The sequence below is a fragment of the Asterias rubens genome, chromosome 21 (genome assembly GCF_902459465.1).
Source record: "Asterias rubens chromosome 21, eAstRub1.3, whole genome shotgun sequence".
Lineage (NCBI taxonomy): Eukaryota > Metazoa > Echinodermata > Asteroidea > Forcipulatida > Asteriidae > Asterias > Asterias rubens.
The window spans coordinates 10,948,093-10,967,793 of record NC_047082.1 but is presented as its reverse complement, the minus strand read 5'-3'; the positions used below and the strand labels follow the sequence as shown (position 1 = coordinate 10,967,793).

The window sequence follows — 19,701 nt, the reverse complement described above, 5'->3', positions numbered from 1 at the left end:
CGTGACACATGCTTTGATAATGGTGAAAGGAACATTTCACAATTTATGTTTTCTGTTTTGCTAGCAAAACTGTTGCTTGCAATGTAAAAACTTATGTAATCCACCATACTGTCAAACCTATACAAGTTTGAGATCGATCGGTCATCTGACACACGAGAAATAGTAAAAAAAAAAAAATAAAATAAAAAATAAACGTTTGCATGAGATATTTTGTTCAATATCTATTGAGTACTAATGAAAAAGAGAACGTAAGAAATTCGAAATTTAACAAAACCATTTATGCTACAATTAATGTACTTATAGCGAAGACTTTATGTTTTCAAGAGTTTGTATGGTGCTGGGGGAATAAAACTCTAACTGACAAAAAAAAATTATTATTATTTTTTTTTTTATCATCGTGGTTTAACGGAATTTATCTCAGGGTCAACTAATTGGTTGAGCATGCATTGTTTATAAAGGCATTGCGCATTCCTTTTACTTTTAGTGTAAAGCTGCTGCAGTGCAGACCACTTTATGGAAATGGCGCAGTTCATAATGCCGCTGGTCGTACTTGTTGCTGTTTTCCTGTCATCAGAAATTTCTGAAGGTAAGGCATTCAAATGTTGTTTGTTGTTCTTTCATCGGGACAGTTCCTTCCAGAACTTAGAGGTCTCCCGAACAATCCAAAACATCCACTCCGCGGTACAGTAGAGTATTAGCGAGTAAAGAACAAACAGGCTTCAGGATTCAGGTTTATTTTCCATACCATGTGTACATGTACAATCATAAAGCAAGGGTACAATGTAAGGGAAAAAACTAATTAAAGAACTTAATAACAGTATGGGGAGGTCGCAGACAGAAAGCCTAGGCTTGTACAGGGTCTGGCCTCTACAAAAAGAATATAAGTAGTATAGATAATAAGTAAACTGTGCCTGGCAAGTAGATACACACATGGTGTTACCGCAAACCATATAAATTTATTATTATTTCAATGATTCGAAAACACCAAAAATGTTGTGCACTCAAAATATTGTATCGTGTTTTAACTCGTTCTCTCGATGTGATATTCGATGCCTCAAAAATAATAGTTCACTTGATCGATTTTTGTTTTTTTTGTACTTTTACTATCTTCAGTTGAACAAATTCAATTGTGTTGCCTCTGAAAAAAATATTTAAGGGCCTCGATTACTCCTTGCACGACACCAGAATGAGCATTTTAAGTCCGGTGTCAGATGCAATTGTGTCCGTCATGCAATACACTGTCCGCTACGGATACTTTTGCATATGCAATTGTGTCCGGGCTATGCAAAAACCGTCCGGAAGACACGTACATGACTGTACACGTATCACTTAAAGGTAGTGGACACTATTGGTAATTACTCAAAATAATTATTGGTTTTAAACCTTTCTTGGTGACGAGTAATGGGGAGAGGTTGATGGTATAAAACATTGTGAGAAACGGCTCCCTCTGACGTGCCATAGTTTTCGAGATAGAAGTACTTTTCCACGAATTTGATTTCGAGACATCAGATTTAGAACTTGAGGTCTCGAAATCAACCATCTAAACGCACACAATTTCGTGTGACAATGGTTATTTTTTCTTTCATTATTATCTCGCAACTTCGATGACCGATTGAGCTCAAATTTTCCCAGGTTTGTTATTTTATGCATTTGCAATAATGTTCTCCGGATAGTGTTGCACAGTGGACATAATAATTGCATGCGACACCGGTCCTGCTGTCATACGTTCACCCAGCCTAAAGTGGTTGAAACAGTCACGAACAATCAATTACTATGCCCACTCTGAGCTTTGACGACGATACTCGAAGTACACAACTTATTAACAGGCAATAGTCTAAGTTCTTCTTTTCCCAGCTAAAGCTAAAAAGTTTTAGATGGGAAAAGAACAGGTTATCGTTAACATAGGGCATCAAATGACGTTGGACGCTCAATTCGATTTCTAGTGAACGAACTAATTTTACATGCAAGCTTTAAAGGGAAGGTTAATTACTCAAAACAAATATCAACTTAAAAACTGACTTGGTAACGAGCATTTGAGAGCTGTTGATAGTATAAACAGTGTGAAGTAGCATAGATTTTGAAATAGAGGTAGTTTCTCAGTAAAATAATAAAATAATTCTATTTTATTCCTATCTGAAAGCACACAAATTCGTCCAACAAGTAGGGCATTGGGTGCAAATTGGGTGCAAAAATCACTAGTTTGTTATTTTATGCATAATATGTTGAGATACACCAGGTGAAAACACTGGTCTTTGACAATTACCAATAGCGTACCTTCCCTTTTATTAGCCCTAACCAGCATTGACCTATGGAGAGCATAATTTCTATGATGTTGGGGCTACTTAAATTTACGGTTCATTGCGTTTCTTTCACAGTTGCAGCGATTGTGTGCACCATTGGCCAAGAACCGAACCCAAACTCTAACCACGGGTACAGTTGGGTGATTCCGGTAGAAGACCCATGCAAGTGCACAGAGGTGATGCTCGGGGGATTTTCAACGCATACACCTCAAAGAGTATTCAACGTGACTTACTACGACAACTATCTGCAAAGTAACGACCACAAAGAGATCAAACATTGGCTGAATTGCACTGGTGAGTTTATTTTGAATAGACCTTTATCACGTTTATGTGGTCATCTTGATTTTACTCCATTCCAACCAAAGATTATAGAGCGCAAGATGCGGAACTGAAGCTTTATCTATTGTTGGAACGTGAAATACGCATGGGCGCCATTTCAGCAAGTGAATGTTTTGTTTCCCATTGATAGGAATGGTCATTGTCTACACTGATCTGCACATGTCTATTGTTGTATCAAAATAGTTACTTGCCGAAATGGCGTCCAATGGGATTTCACATTCCAGCTCGAGTTCCGCATCTTGTGCCTTGCGGCGCTATATAATCTTTGATTCCAACTCACTGAACCAAACGGAGGCTAAACGAAACAATAATATTGTGCCATGCGCAATGAATGTTAGAATTCATTGCTGTTATTGGAAACGGGGATCATAAGTAAGATAGTGAAAGCGTGTTAAAGGTATTTAGTGCATGCAGTTGGTTGCATTTGAATCGACATCCAATTTTGGCTGTATGTACATAGTAGGATATCTTTGGTTAACATTATAATTGGTGGAAGTGAAGTGGCCGAGCGGTTAAGAGTTCAAACTTTGGTGTGTCTGATCAACAGAAGACACTTAACAACTGCTTTGTCCTTCGGATGGGACGTAAAGCAGTTGGTCCCGTGTGTTGTGTAACGTATGTAAACCCAGTGTTCCCTGGCTATGGCTGCTGTTTGCTCCGTAGCACCTTGTAAACCCTTATTTGAGGTGCTACATAACCGGCTCTCATAATTCATCACTGCAATAACCTATCTTTCTGAAAGTTTGTATATAATCAGCGCCTTGAGTACCTTGTTTGGTAGATACAAGCGTTATATAAGACTTCGATATTATTGGTCCATATAGACTAATCTGCTATCCCAAATTTTTCAACCTCTGAGTTTAGAAAGAAGACACTTCAATATGAACATGGATTGTGATGTTTAAGTATAGTTAAAACAGATATTAGCGGAATCGATACACACATTTTTTTTGGATAATGAAGCTTGCCCCTCCGCCCCGCCCCTCGGCTGCTCTGAGTTGATTTCAAGTTTGATCAACTTCCGTGACCTTATTAAAAAAAATTGTTTACGTAATACAGAAAGTTTGAAGAAACCGAAAGATTGTGCTGAAATTCTCGCCGAGGGTGTGACTGAGAGTGGTGTGTACACGATCAAACCACTAGATTCCGGTGAGCCGTTCATGGTGTATTGTGATATGGAGACAGACGGAGGAGGATGGACGGTAAGATATTTACATTTTTTTAAATTTTTTTTTTATTTCATAATCTAACCTCGTGACGATTTTATGGTATTCAAAGTGATTTGTGTTTCTTTTAGGTTTTCCAGCGGCGTCAGGACGGCAGTGTTAAATTCTACCGGCTGTTTGTCAAGTACAGCCGGGGCTTTGGGAATCTAGAGGGAGAGTTTTGGCTCGGTAACGACAACTTGCACCGTCTGACTGATCAGGGCGAGTACGAACTCCGCGTTGATCTCTCAGATTTCGAGAACGAATCCAGTTATGCCTACTATGACTCGTTCAGCATCGCCGACGAGAGTGACAAGTATAGGCTTAACTTGGGAAGTTTCAATTCATTATCGACCGCAGGTAAGAAATCGGTATAATTCCTCGCAGATAGAAGAGGAAAGATGCCTGTGTCGTTGGGAGTGACAATGTAACTGGGCCCAATTGTCGCCTGCTTACCTTTAGCAAAGAATCGGCGCTTACGCACGCCGGGAATTCCGTGCTTATCCGGCAAGCGTATTAACGGGTTGGCGGATAATTTCGGACTTGTGCGCGTTCGTACTCCACGTTACTAGGCATTCTACGCTAACACAGCGCAGATATTCGGCGATTGCACGATTAAATTGGGCCCGGGCGTGCACTTGGCACTGACTTCAATACTAAATCAACAGGCAACGTTGTCAACAGGTAACAAATCGGTTTTACCCCGCCAATTGACCCGAAGAGGGATGATGCTTGTTTCCACTAGCGAAATTTTAGTCTCATGCTTGTATGAAGAACGCACACGATTTTCAAAGGTGTTGTCATGATTTAAGTAGGTATGTGGCTTTCCATCTAATTATGAACTGCCGCCCATCGGTTAGAGCGCATTCCGTCGGGAGAGCATTATGTGCATGCAGTAACTGAGATAACTTGTGTATGTCATGTGCAGCCAGGCAGCCACTGGCAGCCACAACCCATTTTACCTTGGCCAAATTTTTTAGCGCTGCTAAGCACAAATATTAATTTTGTTGCTTAGCATGAAATTTCTTCCTTGATAAAATAAGGATTACTAACCATATTTCAATTTGTTGCATATTGCTTGTTACTTGTATTCAGCTGTTGTTTGTGTATCCTCAAACCACGTGGAAATTTGGTTGGTAATTCTGTTTTCATCGAGGCTAAAATTTCATGCTAAGCAAATTTGTTGTGCTTAGCAGCGCTATGAAACTGGCCCCTTGTAATAAGTGGGTGGCCAATAACTGACATAATAGTCGGACTCTCTGTCGAACTCTGCATTGTTTAGTAAGCTAGTGCAGCCGGACAAACCTTCCGCCATCCAGGAGCAATATGTATTTCTCTTAGCCTGAACATCTGATGTCAGAGACCGGCCTCCAGCCGGCGAATTTTTTTTTTTAAGGATGGTAAAGGCCAATAGATTTGCATACACACTCCCATTGGCTGCCACGCACTTGGCGCTGAATTATTCATCAGTGGGAATTCAGCTATTGGCTTAATACACAACCACGAATTGTGTGTGTACCATAGAGCATGTATGCACTGTATATTGCTCTATGGTGGTACATACCATGGAGGAAGATGATTGTACACGTATTATGGCTGCAATTCATAGCTCTATGCTGCAATAACCTTAAAGTAAAATACACAATGTGTGGCCTACACTACGTACGCGAACGAACGCCACTCACGTCATAGCAATTCTCTGAACTTTGCAAAAAAAACACTAGATTTGAATTTCAAACTTTAATAATTCACAGTTGACTGCGGCTGTTTTGGCAGTGCATCAACCTTGGCTCCATCATCAGTGTGATATGCCGGCAAACAGCTCTTATTTCGGGAAGTCCCATGATGGGGATTTCGCTCAAATGGCTCTGCTAGGCCTCCATGCTGCCGTAAGCAAAAAACCAGCGCTTGCGGAAGCAGGGAATTCTGTGCTTACCTCAAGAGTATTTCACAAGTTGTGGGGGGATTTTGGCTTTTGCGCAAGTGCCTGCTCCACGTCAGCACTGGCATCCCATAATTTCAACTGCTTTACCGCAAGGGTAGAAATCGACGCTTGGAAGCAGGGAATTCGACGCTTACACAGCTAGCGCAGAAATTTGGCGCTTGCTTGCATATTAGCGGAGAATAAGGATCCTAAGCGCAGAATTTGGCGGTAAGCAGAGTCATCAAAGAGAAATTGTATCTCGACATTGTTCTGTGCCAAATTTCATAGCTCTGCTTACCGCCAAATTCTGCGCTTAGGATTGTGAAGTATCATCGATATGTGAGATGGAAATACGTCACCAATATGAGAGGAATCACCAAAGTGTAGAATAATAGATTTGCCTTAACGATAATTGTTTTATTGCTCAACAAGTTTAACTCGTGAACTGCAATAATTGTGTGTCTGCATTACATGTGCATTAAAACAAGAAATTTCTTCACTAGCGTTGTAAGCATAGAATTCCTCGTAACATGGAGTAGGCATGCGCACAAGCCAAAATCCCCTGTTAAACCGAGAAATACACTTGACGTAAGCGAAGAATTTTCTTTTTCGCAAGCGTAAATTCTTTGTTTACGGTAAGCAGAGCCAATAAAATTAGGCCCTATAATTGCACGACAAGCGCAAAATTTCTGCGCTAGCTGTGTAAGCTTAGAATACTTAAGTTGAGTACCAAAATCCCTTGCTAACCTGTAAAACGCATGACAGAAACAAAGAATTCCTTGCGTAAGCTTCGATTCTTTGCCCTTGCGGTAAGCAGCTGAAATTATGGGCAAGCGTTGATTTTTTGCTTACGGCAAGGCATGGAGGTAGCAGAGCCATTTGAGCGAAAACCCCATCTGGGGACTTCCCGAAATAAGAGCTGTTTGCAGGCATATATCACACTGATGATAGAGCCAAGGTTGATGCACTAAAAACAGCCGCAGTCAACTGTGAATTATTAAAGTTTGAAATCTCGTGTCTTTTTGCAAAGTTCAGATAATTGCTATGACTAAGAGTGGCGTTCATTCGCGTACGTATAGTGTAGGCTATGCATAGTGCAGGCTACACATTGTGTATTACTATTAGGCTATTGCAGCATATAGCCATGTTATTATGTATTGCAGCCATAATTAATACGTTACCACCATAGAGCAATATACAGTGCATACATGGTACACACACACTTCGTGGTTGTGTAGCTGAATTCCCACTGATGAATAATTCAGCGTCAAGTGCGTGGCAGCCAATGGGAGCGTGTATGCAAATCTATTGGCCTTTACCATCCTTGAAAAAAAAATTCGCCTCCAGCCGGCGTGTACATGCACCTTTGACCTACATTCTTTTCACATAGAGATACGCAGTCAAATTAAATGGCGGGCGTGATAGGAGTGTACTGTTTGGGCATTTACATGGAAAGCTCATGTCACTGCGCGTTTATTCAATGATATCATTGTGTGTTCAATGGAATCACTGGATCTGAGTAGCAGTCACCTGTCTTTTTTCCTTGCGGATAAAGACATGGGCCCAGTCCATATTCCTCTAGTTATCTGTTGCGAATCGAGGCGGTTAGGTCACGGAGAAAGTTCAGAAAACTTTTGCAAAAAATCACAAAAAGTTGGTTGACCAATAAATGGCAGTTTTCTTGTGTCACTTAGCGCATGGACTATACCCAACTATATATCTGTATTGACTGTAAAGGTGGTAAACACCCTGTTTCAGCCACTGAGTAGGTGACAACTGGAAAACTATTTTTGTTGAGCCCTTTGACATATAGCCTTCAGGCCTTGTGTGTCTGGCGACTTGCATTAAAACAAAATAATGTGAAGAATACACTCGAATGACATAATGGCCAATTGAAGAAAAAAACATGTGCATCAAGGAGCGTTTTCTTTCATTTCCTTCTGCAACTTAGATGACCATTTGAGTAAAAATGTTCACAGATTTGGGATACACCAATGAAAATATTGGTCTTTGAAAATTACCAAAATATTGTTAGTGCCTCAATCAATCGTTTTACCCGTGCATCTTTTAAATTGAAATAATAAATGTATTTAGACTAAATATAACTTTGTAATATTTGTTTATCTTTCAGGTGACTCATTGAGCTATCACAATAACTGTCAGTTCTCTACCAAGGACTTAGACAACGATAACTATTCGTCGGACAACTGTGCCCAACATTTCCGTGGCAGTTGGTGGTACAATAACTGCCACCAATCAAATCTTAACGGGTTGTACTTTCACGGGGCCAACACAGAATTCGGTAATGGAATCATTTGGAATGCCTGGAAGGGATACCTCTACTCACTCAAAACCTCGGAGATGAAAATAAGAGCCAAACCATAAGAAGAGCTAGTCCCTATTTCCTGACCCATGCTTTCCATATTCTTCTGCTCAAACGACGTCATGCAAAGTATTTGATTATTATGCGCTGTGGGCGAAAATGTCAACTGTAAGCAATACCGTACTTAAGTTGAGCCCGGTTTCTGTTCCTAACTTAGAATTAATCTTAGGACTTAGGGCGAGTTAAGTTCCGTATCCATAGACGCATTGAACCCATCCTAAGTTAAGAGGAGTTATACTGGTCCTGACTCGAGATAGGATTAATCCTAGCGTTTCGTGAAATCGGCTGCGGTTCATGTTTCCCAACACTATGATTAATTTATGATATTTTTTACATAATACATAGTTGGAGTGTTCCCTTTTCAAAATAGTGCATCTATGTCAAGATACATCTTACATCAGATAGAACTTTGCCTCGTCAAACACAGTCCCGAGACCGTAGGGGTTTCGCAGGAGTCTTGAGTTCCGGACAGTACTGCAAGCAAACATAGGTGTTAAATTGACACCAAGGGTGCTGTCACATAGATGCCAACAAAATAATCAAAATTTAATTTGTGCTATTTCAACACCCTATAGTGTTAACTTTAATTCTCTATTCGGTATATACATTTAAAATCAAAGTTGACCATGTACATTGGTACAGTTCTTACGATTTCTTAATATATTTATTAACAACACTTGATTAAGACAAGTCAATTCTAGACTACTGCACTCAACAAAAATGTTTATTAGCTGAAAGTGTAAAGGAGTCGTTCAAAGTATATATATATATTATAAATAACAATAAAATTAAAACAATAAAAATAAATGATTTAAGGCACTGGACACAATGGTAGTTTCTCAGAATAATTTTTAGCATAACATTTTCTTGATATCGAGAAATGGGGAGCCTTAGATAATAATTACGAAACATTGTGAAAAAGGCTCCTTCTAAAGTAATGAAGTTTGAGGAAGAGGTAATTTCTCACTCAAATATTTGAATCAGGAAAAGACTACAGGCCTAAAGCCTTCCTATGGCAACTGAAAACAGAAAAAAATGCAACAAGGGCCAAATCAGTGAACATTTTGAAAGATTTGTTATTGTATGCATTATGTTTAGATAGACCAAGTGAGAATAATTATATGGACTTTGACAAATTATTACCAAGGTGTCATGTGCCTTTGAAAGTAAGATATTTGATTTTGTCGTAAGTAAATATTCGCTTTGAGGCTTAAAAATCAGAAAAATTAGATAATATGACAATACATCAATGAATGTGTAATCATTCAATTAAAGTAGGCCTACCAATTCATTCTAGTCAATAGCTGCTGTTCATGTAAATAATTCACAAGTTGGCAAGTTTAAAGCTGGAGTAAATGACTGGAATTTTCAGATTGTTTTCAGTGGAATGTTACAAAGATAAGCTACGCTTTTTGTGTTTTTATTGTAATTTACCAATATTTTGAGCTTTATATCTTTCCTTTTTTTGTACCTTTAGTTTAGATAAGTCCATGCTTGCTTGCCTGTACGTTGAATATAAATGGGTGCATTCATTCAAATTAAGGGAATAAAAAGGTAGCTTCTAGTTCTTTCACGGCCGTTTAAAACAGGCAGGGTCGAATTGCCGTGTGATATAAAGGACCGAGCCGAAGGCAATTCGATCCTGCAAGGTTATAAACGGCCGTGAAAGAAGAATCTGTTCGATGCGCGTGGATTGTGTGTACGCGCGCGCGCTTAGATTACGCGCGCGCGCTTAGATTACGTGTTGTTACTATAGCTATGAATTGCGTTCCGCGTGATAATCTTGCGCGCCCGACACGCGGCAGCCAGCGTGTTATAAACACTGGTCATTATCAAAGTATCAGTATAGTGGGATTTTGACTCAGATCTGGCGTTAGTTTTGTGTACTCTTTTTGTGAGTCATTTTAGCACCGATTCAGGGTCATACTGGGAAAAAAGAGCAAGAAATAAGAAGAGTAGTCGGAAAGAAGAGGCAATATGACACAATAACTCAAACAAAATAGTTAGCGCATTCTATTAACATGATTACATAGCAAACCGTTGACAGTTTCCATTGGGTGGTTTGACCACGACACCAGAAAAATAGATTGTGTGGACCGGATAATCCTTACCAAAAAAAACCCCCCAAAAACAGACTATGGTACTCGCCAGCTGTAGGAAATTTGGCACATGGCTGCGCCATGCTTCAGGTATATTTTCAAGAAGGGGTATGTTTACAGAGCCGACAGTTTATATTGAACTTGCATTCATGCCATTATAGAAAAACGTTTTTGCATGTAAAAAGGCGATATTATATTTCTATTTAACTTATGTATTGACTATTTCATAATGATAACTGGTAACATCAACCTTTCGACACTTTTAAGCAGTAAGATATTAGTACAAATTGATGTGATGGTTAAAACCATCACATCAATATGTGCTAATATCTTACTGCTTGCTTTGTTATTAAATATTTATGCTATTTGTATACTGCAAATTATCTTTATTTTGTTGTGCACTTTGTATCATTAATGGTGCATGATCGTCATTTTACTGTTACTACTTCCTACTCCAAAATACGACGAAGCCCGTATCACTTAATGTACTTGAGCTTTGTTACAACTACAACGGATGATTAATTTTACGAGAAAAGGTTAATTAAAGACAAGGTTATAACGAAAACAATTCCTCCGTAGGACCTTCGTCCATGAACTTGGGGTAGACTTTATTGCTGTGAAGCTTCCTCTGCAAAGGGAAAAAATATAATAAGGTGAAAGAAAAGAGCGATGAGTAGTTCTTAAACCGGCAGTGTCGTGGCCGTGCGTTTAAGGCAGAAGAATCTTATAGTCCTTGTTGAAATTGACCCGAAGGTAGTCTGACAGGATTTGGGTACTTTTGGTAACACAAAATACAATGTCCACAGATTTAACACTAAACTTAAACCGTTTGAAGATAATGACAATAGACAGCGTACATGAAAATATTATTTGCTGAGGTGCTGTAGTTTTTGAAAAAGTGTTTTTTTACATGCTAAAATAATGTTCGTATCATGATCACTGAGACGAAATTTTTTGTCATGACATAGTTTTACTACTTTCTCAAAAGCTCAAGTACCTCAGCAACTAATACTTTCAGGGAAGCTTTATACTATCATTATCTGCAAACTGTGTAAGTTTAGTGTAAATCTGTAGACATTGTAGACCCTTTAATACAAAATGAAGATCATTCAGTTGGGTCTACTTACCAGAGCGTTTAAGTTGGCAGAGGGCGGTAGCTTGTAAAACTCAAAGGGTTCACTTCGCTGTTGCTCATTTGATACTGGTTCTTCGAAAAAGCAAAGCAAACTATATAAATATACTTTTGTTTTCTGTAATTCCTTTGCTTGGTCTTGGTCTTGGTCCCGGCTGTAACGGTCTTGAGTACAACACTGACAAACATCGGTTCAACGTCTATGAATTACACAAATCAAAACTAGACGACAATATCATGCTGCGTCCATTTTGTTCGTGTTCCTCGTATCAAATAACAATAACGCATGCCGATAATCATCTTGCAATTAGGAACCATACTATTTTGTTCTTCCAGCCTCGGTTTAGTAACATTGATATCAATAGGAGAAATTCAAGATGGCTGCACCGTGATAAAGGTCTATACTTATTCTAGTCGAAAACGACTTGATACTTTGTTTGCTGGAAATACGATACTGTAAGATTTGCAGTAACACCATGTAATGATAATCTCTAAATGAATTGAGGTGGTTCTGAAAAGAGCTTTTTGTTTCAACTCGACGTTTCGATTGATATGCTTCAAGATATGAACTACAATCCTGTGATTACAAGTCGTACAGTCTAACCACTTGACTACGGCTGGCAAACCCCATCAACAGGATGTAAACACAGAGCAGGCAACAGCCAATCTTTGTCATTCAAACATTGGTTCAACGTCTATACCATCGACATGATCATCGTCATGATCATCATTCGGCAAAGACTTGCGTCCGTGGTGGCCGCCTCGTCCTCAAATTTTAATGGGGGCGCACTGCTGGAGTCGCCGCAATCATCCGTTCTCTTGCCATTGCTGCTCTTCTTAGCTCTCCTACACTTCTACCACTCAATTTTGTCACATTGTCTACCCAGCGCTGCTAAGGGCGACCTCTGCCTCGAATTTCACACATCAAAACGAAATTTGAAAACAACGATTATAGGTTGTAGGATAAGAAACTACTATCGTGTTATTGCAAATCGTGCGGTCTAACCACTTGACCACTACACGGTTGTAACTCACCAGGAGCCTTTTCCAGATCTTGAATACATTCCTCGGCGTTTACCACCGGTTCCACCGTCAGACCATCATCATCAAGGGCGGGATGCATATTGGTGTCTTTGTCGGGAACGGTATTCACTTCAGTATTCTGTGTAACCGACGTTGAATTGACGTGTGCTGGCTGATCCTGTAGCGAGTACAAGTGATTGTGATTTTCATTTTAATCTCAGTTTACTATTTTAACAAACATAATAAATATAAAATTGTATAAACTATGTTGGGTGAATTTCATTCATCACAATATGCATCAACTTTATCTTATAACACGTACATTCACCCCACCCCCCATTTTGTTTGTTTATTAATACCAAAACGTAGCTGACATAAACACCGCTAATAATAATTTCAAAAAATCAAGATGGAGCTAAACTGTACATGAATACAATTTTCAAAACTGAATGTACTTAACTGTGCTAATTGAAGTACCCGACAACAATTTTCGCTTTTCTCTTATACGCAAAAACGCTGCCTTGACCTGTGTGTAAACATAACAACAAGAGAAGATAATTGACAATTTGTGAAAGTTGAAGTGAAACAATCGGACATGATCATTGTATTTAGAAACGTCACAACAATGCTAGTTTTTCCGATCAGATTGGTAGACTTCAGGTCTCCAATGTCAAACTTTGCTCCGTTTTGTCATTTTGTTTCGTACTGGTTTTATGGTGAGTTATGTTCAAAACCTGTTCAACAATCCAACATTTTAACAGGAAGGGGAAATGCCAAAACTAATACTCAAATTGTAATATTAAATAACACGGATTTAGTGGGGCATGGATTTAGTGGGGCTGCTGACACCTCCGGTATTGTTTACAGAGCTACGACCACGAAGTAGGAAAATGAAAATGTACTGCCTATGTGAACTGAAATCACAGGTCGACTTGGTCCCGTGTACGAAGCTTACCTCTGAGTTAAGAGCGCATTGGTTCAGGAATATGAAGAGACCCTGGAAAGAGTTGAAGATGGTAAACAGGTACTGAAACATAATGGTGGCGCTATTGACGGCCAATAGCCCAAAGATCCAAGTCAGACCGAGGATTGGGAGCAGTACCACGGCGCCCTTTAATCCAGCTCTTTTGAAGTAGAAAATAAATAAAAAGACCAATAAGTATAAAGGGAATATCTTAGAAATTTCAATCTCTGTTTGGTTCTATTATTTTGTTAAAGATCTTTGGTTAAGCTGTGTCAGTAAATAGACACGTAAGGCCGTAACTACGAAAGCCGTAACTACGAAAGCCGTTTAACCCATTAGATGCGTATAAATGAGTAGTCACTGTATACACCTCGTGTCTAACTTTAAACAGGTACTACAAAGCTTGCTTTTAGTTAGCCGTGTTTAAATGCCCGTTAGAGTTAAACATGTGTTTATAACAAACAAAAACAATTCTTAAACATGGTACGGGGGTTGTTTAGTGAGTTTTCTGAGCCATTTAGAAGCCAGATATGTACACAGAAAGGTATAAAGGTGCACAGAATGGATGGGCTCCAAATCTTCTTAATTGCACAAGAGGAGGATGACGAACAAGAAAGTCGTCATGGTCGCCAACACCAGCGTCCACCAAGAGTTTTTAGGGACAAGGTGAATCCCTTAGAAGAGTATGAAGAAGGGCACCTTGTTAATGGCCTTTTCTGATGGTTTAAACAAACAAACAAACAAATAAACAAACAACAAACAAACAAACAAACAACTTTGTAGTTTAATCAGGAATTAGATTGACGATCTTGGCCAGCTGGGTATTTTTCATTATTTAATTTTGTGTAAATTTTTATTTTATTTTTTTCCTTTTGGTAACAAATGATTTTCGATTTGCAGTTATTTCCTTGATCCACCAATCCACAATTTCGAACACAAATCTATTTTTTTTCACACTGACTATTTTTAGTCCTTTGCAAATCGGTTTTTACGCTCAGGAAACGAGATGGACATTTCTGAAGTGATAGCTTTCCAGGCGTCACCTTGTTTCTGGTTTGGTGTCACATCGTTTGTCACCAATAATGGAAATGAAGTCCCTCATGGTCTCAACGAGAGCCATCCTTTCGTCAGCAGTGAAATTGTCACTGCGTTGCTTTTAATCAGCCAAGGCTGTAGAGTATCGAAGTAACGACCTGCTGAAGATTTCTCTATACTGATGCCTATCATATGTTCATGCAATCCTCTATCTACATTACAATGTATTTAACAATAGGGGACCTCGGTCAATAAGTTTAGAATGTCCTATCCTCGTGTAACTAGCTAGTTACACAAGGATAACTAAGCAACTATTTAAGATATTTCGTAAGACTTGTTTAATTCAGGTGTTTAGGAAGACGCGTGTAACTTGGATTTATCCACGTCTATATACTACACTAGTATAAAGATAAACGCCTTTCGTAGTTACGGCCCGTAGTGTCTTAGGAAGGGGTAGTTGTCCAAACCCGCAAGCGAGAGGGCGCTAAACACAGTACATGTACCGTTGTGGGGCTGTGTTGTGGCGAGTACGTACCTGCTGATGAAACGTTGGGACACACGTTCCAGTGGTGAAGTTCTGACAGTTGTTAGGGGAAGTCGCGCAAAATTGAACCAAGAAAAATCAAGAAAGAATTGTTCTGTTTTACATTGTGCTGAATTATCTGGCAGGGTTAATTATCGTTACAGTATTGTAAAACACGGTTAAATTAAGCCTCGTTTATTTAGTGTTCAATTCCACTTACTTGATGTTTGCATGTTCTTTATCATTTAACTCGGCTGATTTCACAATAACTCGCAACACCAAGATAAACACGATGATGTTCACCTAAAAGATCAAAAAATGCACAGCAAAACCCCCTTCGAATTACTATAGTAACATTTATATAGACAACTTCTAACTTGCAACTGAACTTTGCCAAAGAATATGTTTGCACGCGGTCGTTGGTTTCTCTGCTTACACCAATCAATTTCTTAAAAAGAAATAATCATTATGTCATTATAGTTAGTTTTATTTCAGCTGCAAATTGATATCAGTCTATTGTAAACGATATCTGAATTTTATAGTCGGCAAAACATCCAAATGGAAACATAACATCAACTTTTTGTAGAGAAGACACTAAAGATACTTCAGTTTCAGACGTGGGAAGGAAACCCCTATTAATTTTTTTTAAACCCAATCACATGCATGGCTTCTCCGGCTCTACCTGGGTCCACGGCTTTAAATACACGGAGAGAAATGTTGTAAAATATGTTGTAAAATTATGTTTTGTTGTAAAACCGCAGGATCATGACTTTCGTTGGGTTTGTATTATTTTTTCAACTGAAGGATACACGAATCCAGTATCTTACCCCAATCACACTAAGAGCTGGAACAACGAAAGCCCATATCAAACCAGATGAGATGTCAAGCCAGCAACTGAAATATCAAACAAAATCAATCAATAATTAATTGTCAAGAGGATTTTATGCCTACCAAAGTGAGAAAGTAGTACAACAACGAACCATTGCTTTCAAGATGAGTCCAGCCAAGCCTGCAATTGTATTATATTATGTGACAATTGCTATAATAGCGATAATGAAGTTAGACTATTAGTTCAAGTTAACCAAATCTCAGTGTAAGTGGCTGGGCAGCACCCTGCGGCCTGGCCATGCAGGCGGTCCGATGTCCAACCAGGGCCCAATTTCATAGAGCTGCTAAGCACAGAAATTTTACTTAGCATGACTTACCGACCAAATTTCCGCGTGATTTTCAGGATATAAGCAAACAACAACTAACAAGTAATATGCAACAAATGGAAATTTGGTTGGTTATCCTGTTTTTATCAAGGAAGAAATATCATGCTAAGCAAATTGTTGTGCTTAGCAGCTCTATAAATTGGGCCCAGTTCAGTAGAAGCAGCCTATTCATTTAGCTCCCCATTGTCGTACCGGCTCAACGGAACTCACCACGAGACGTGTCGTTGTACTTGCTTTACGTGAGACCCTGAACTTACAACTCTTGTAATATCTTGTGAAAAGCTGGTAAATTCAGCTTGATCCCTGCAACTGTTTTAAAAGGTATGAATTATCTTGAAAACTGAAAAGAAAATAGGTCAGCTATACATACACTTTGTTCGTCCCGTAGCCTTCAATACGAATACCAAGGGATACCAAGGTAATGACGGCAGGAATGCCCCAGCCGACGAGTAGGTACGGATACATCTTGATGTTCTCACTTCCGTAGACTTTAATCACCTTCCTGTAAAGGTGTATTCCTTCTACAAGCATCCAACCAAAGACGGACAGGTAGAAGAAATGGAGGAGTATTGCAATAACCTTACACACTACCTGGAAAATTTTAACAAATATCATTATTAATGGAAAGTCCATTGCACCAATGAATAGTGTAACGCATTTAGTCAGTCAGTCGGTCGACGATGCGTAGCATCGGATGACGGCACTCCATAACAGTACATGGGGTCTTCCAATGCTGTACGCAGCTCCTCCCGTTGCGGGCCAGAGTCCCGGTGTCAGATGCAATTGTGTCCGCCATGCAATACTGTCCGCTCCGGACACTTTTGCATATGCAATCGTGACCGGGGCTATGCAAAAACCGTCCGGTGGACATGTACATGTATGTGCGCTCGAAAGCGAACGTGCAAGCACTGAACCTACGTATATGCAGCATGAATATTCTTGTGTAATATGGTTGCAGCGAATATACCCAACGGCCGAACATTTCCTATGTCATTCATGACATGCACTTAGCTTGTAAAAAAAATGGCGAACGTCTCTAGTCGACCAAGGGCGTTTAATTTACTGCAACGATGGTTTTACACGGGGGCGGACACGACTGCATGTGCAATCGTGTCCGGGCGGACAGAATTGCATTATGCAGCAGCGTCCAGGCAGACACGATTGCATATGCAAAAGCGTCCGGCGGACATTATTGCATATGCAATAATGTCCTCCGGGTAGTATTGCATAGAGGACATCATTGCATGCGACACCGGCACAAGGAGTCCTCATAGGTGGTTTGTAGTCTGCCACGGGCGGGAACAGTGTCCTTGATGAGTAGGGGCCCGTACAGCTGCCTGCCTATCTCAGGCTTCTTGCCCTAATCTTGGTACCTACTCTCGGTAGTCCACCGTAGAGCTTCCGAGTTGTGATATATGCCTCTCCGCTTTGTACAACGAATCATGCGTAAGAGATGGTTGTTTATATTGTTGTTCCCTAATGGTTAACACCGACACGTTTGCTTTCACTGTAAATTCTGTCAGGAAGAACAATCATATTTTGCCACTCGACACACTGTAACATCTCTTGGTGGCGCCCTTTATTTGTAAATCGACTTACTTTGTCTTCAGTTCTCTCAAGACCTCCAATAAAGAGCAACTGTGCAATCAAAATTGCAAGTGCCAAGCTGGAGTGAATGAATATTCTATCTGATCGAAGCTTCCTCCTGTGTACAAAAAAGTGATATCATATAACTGGCGCTGTTCTTTATGTATTGTCGGTTTATATTACATTCAAAACTTTTCGGAAATCTATTCATTGCAGAGATTTGAGTTTGAAACAATTTGTTAATATGAAAGTATGAATCAAAACATGAAACCGCGTTTATTATACGAACTTTGTATTTGTCTGACTCTCGATATCCATCTTTACAATCCATTCTTACCAAAGACATCCATAGATCGCCAACGTTAATAGCAATAGCATTATGGATAAACAGCACCCAATGTATGTTATCCACATAAGTGCCAAAGAGTCAGCTTCTGAAATCTGCAAGAACAATATGAGAACAATGCAATTCTAATTTCATTTTTCTTATTTTTAAATATTTTAAACAATTATTAAGGTTTCGAGGATAAAGACAAAATAATAGTAAGACAAACCAGTCCGACTTATTGTTCAGAGGATATTTTGGAGCTTCGTGCGTAATCTTCATTGTATACACATTTGTTGTTATCTGTTCAAGAACGAAATACGTCCACTCTTCTCTTACCTCTTCAGTCTCCTGACGATGAGCAAGCTACTCAAAACTTTGAAAAAAAAATTAAAAATGACTCCGCGGTAGTACAGTTAATCACGATCCTATAAACTAAAGTAGTAGTCCAGTCTATTTTATATATCATCCGCCCGGATATTAGTTAGAAAGCAGGACAGTTCTTTTCAGAACTGAGAAGTCACCCGAACCCCCGAACATCTACTCCGCGGTAGAAGAATAATGCAAGACAGTTCTCTAAGAACAAATTCTACCTGGCAAGTAGATACACACATTATACATTAAAACCTCACCATGCAATTCCTCAAATCCTACAAACGAAATACTTGTTATGTTGAATTAATGAACTTAATTTTATTGATTTAAAGAGTATGGTGACTTCAGGCGCAGTTTCTTTGTTTTGTTTTGTTTGTATTTCTTTATTTGTTCGCTAACAAACAAACCAAACAAACAACCAAACAAAGATACGCCAATATTACTTAATTGCCCTTTAACAATTCTCGTCACGAAAAGGTGTGATGTGCAAATTGTAAGCCTACCTCATATTCTGTGACTTGCATTAGGACAGCAAAGTTCGACGAATGGTCGCAGTAACAAAAGCTTGATGATATCAAAGTTGTAACACCACATCCCGTTGTCGACCATTGACCTCCCCTATCAAAACAAAAGAGAAGTGAATTCAACAAACATCGATTACTGTATTTTATTACGTATACTATTCTTTAAAACGTTTTCCCCTTATGTAACCATTAATAGTTATTTTATTTAAAAGAACTTCGCTGGCTGGCTGCTAGTTATTAAGCGGATACCAATATATCGTTCGGCTAAAAATGCCTCAACGGCACTGGGTTGTCAATATTGCCTGTCTCCCCAGTCAGCATGGGCAATCAAGCCTCAGCATCTGACACTCCTAGTCTGAATTAAAAACTTGCTTTTTCGACATTTAATACGTGTTGTTTTGTGGCATGATGTCAGTGACGTAAGCTCTACCGAGAGCCAAAGGCTACTTATATTTCCCCAAAGAGTTTCAATGAGACTGTAATGCACTCTGCACACAGAAAGGACAAAAGCTGCGACTTAGGTGTTATTGCACACTCGAGGAGTAGGAATAGTTGAAGAACCCCCCCCCCACCCCCGTCCGCCCCTCCCCACCACCAGCACCACCACAATCACTTGGATATACCTAGATCTCGGCAAATAATTTTGGAGGAGTACTGACTGTTTTTAGGTTAAAAATGGGACTTACAGAAAATTGTTTTGAATAACAAAATAAAAATAATAATATACAGCTCAGTAAATTTATAATAAT

General features: G+C 39.3%; 2 protein-coding genes across 2 annotated transcripts; one reads left to right on the top strand and one right to left on the bottom strand.

Annotated features, from left to right (window-relative positions):
- Nucleotides 1-519: 519 nt before the first annotated feature.
- LOC117304822 (ficolin-2-like) lies at nt 520-8,316 on the top strand. The gene is made up of 5 exons (XM_033789436.1): nt 520-586; nt 2,376-2,594; nt 3,699-3,841; nt 3,937-4,204; nt 7,900-8,316. Exons 1-5 carry the CDS (start codon nt 520-522, stop codon nt 8,151-8,153), a joined length of 951 nt encoding a protein of 316 aa, XP_033645327.1. The 3' UTR covers nt 8,154-8,316.
- A 1,598-nt stretch (nt 8,317-9,914) lies between these two features.
- On the bottom strand, nt 9,915-19,002 carry LOC117304720 (adhesion G-protein coupled receptor D1-like). The gene is made up of 11 exons (XM_033789320.1): nt 18,932-19,002; nt 18,066-18,169; nt 17,741-17,843; nt 16,512-16,732; nt 15,755-15,821; nt 15,148-15,230; nt 13,361-13,529; nt 12,866-12,931; nt 12,418-12,583; nt 11,378-11,457; nt 9,915-10,878 (listed from the first exon to the last, which is right to left on the bottom strand). Exons 1-11 carry the CDS (start codon nt 18,950-18,952, stop codon nt 10,804-10,806), a joined length of 1,155 nt encoding a protein of 384 aa, XP_033645211.1. The 5' UTR covers nt 18,953-19,002; the 3' UTR covers nt 9,915-10,803.
- Between the last annotated feature and the right edge of the window lie 699 nt (nt 19,003-19,701).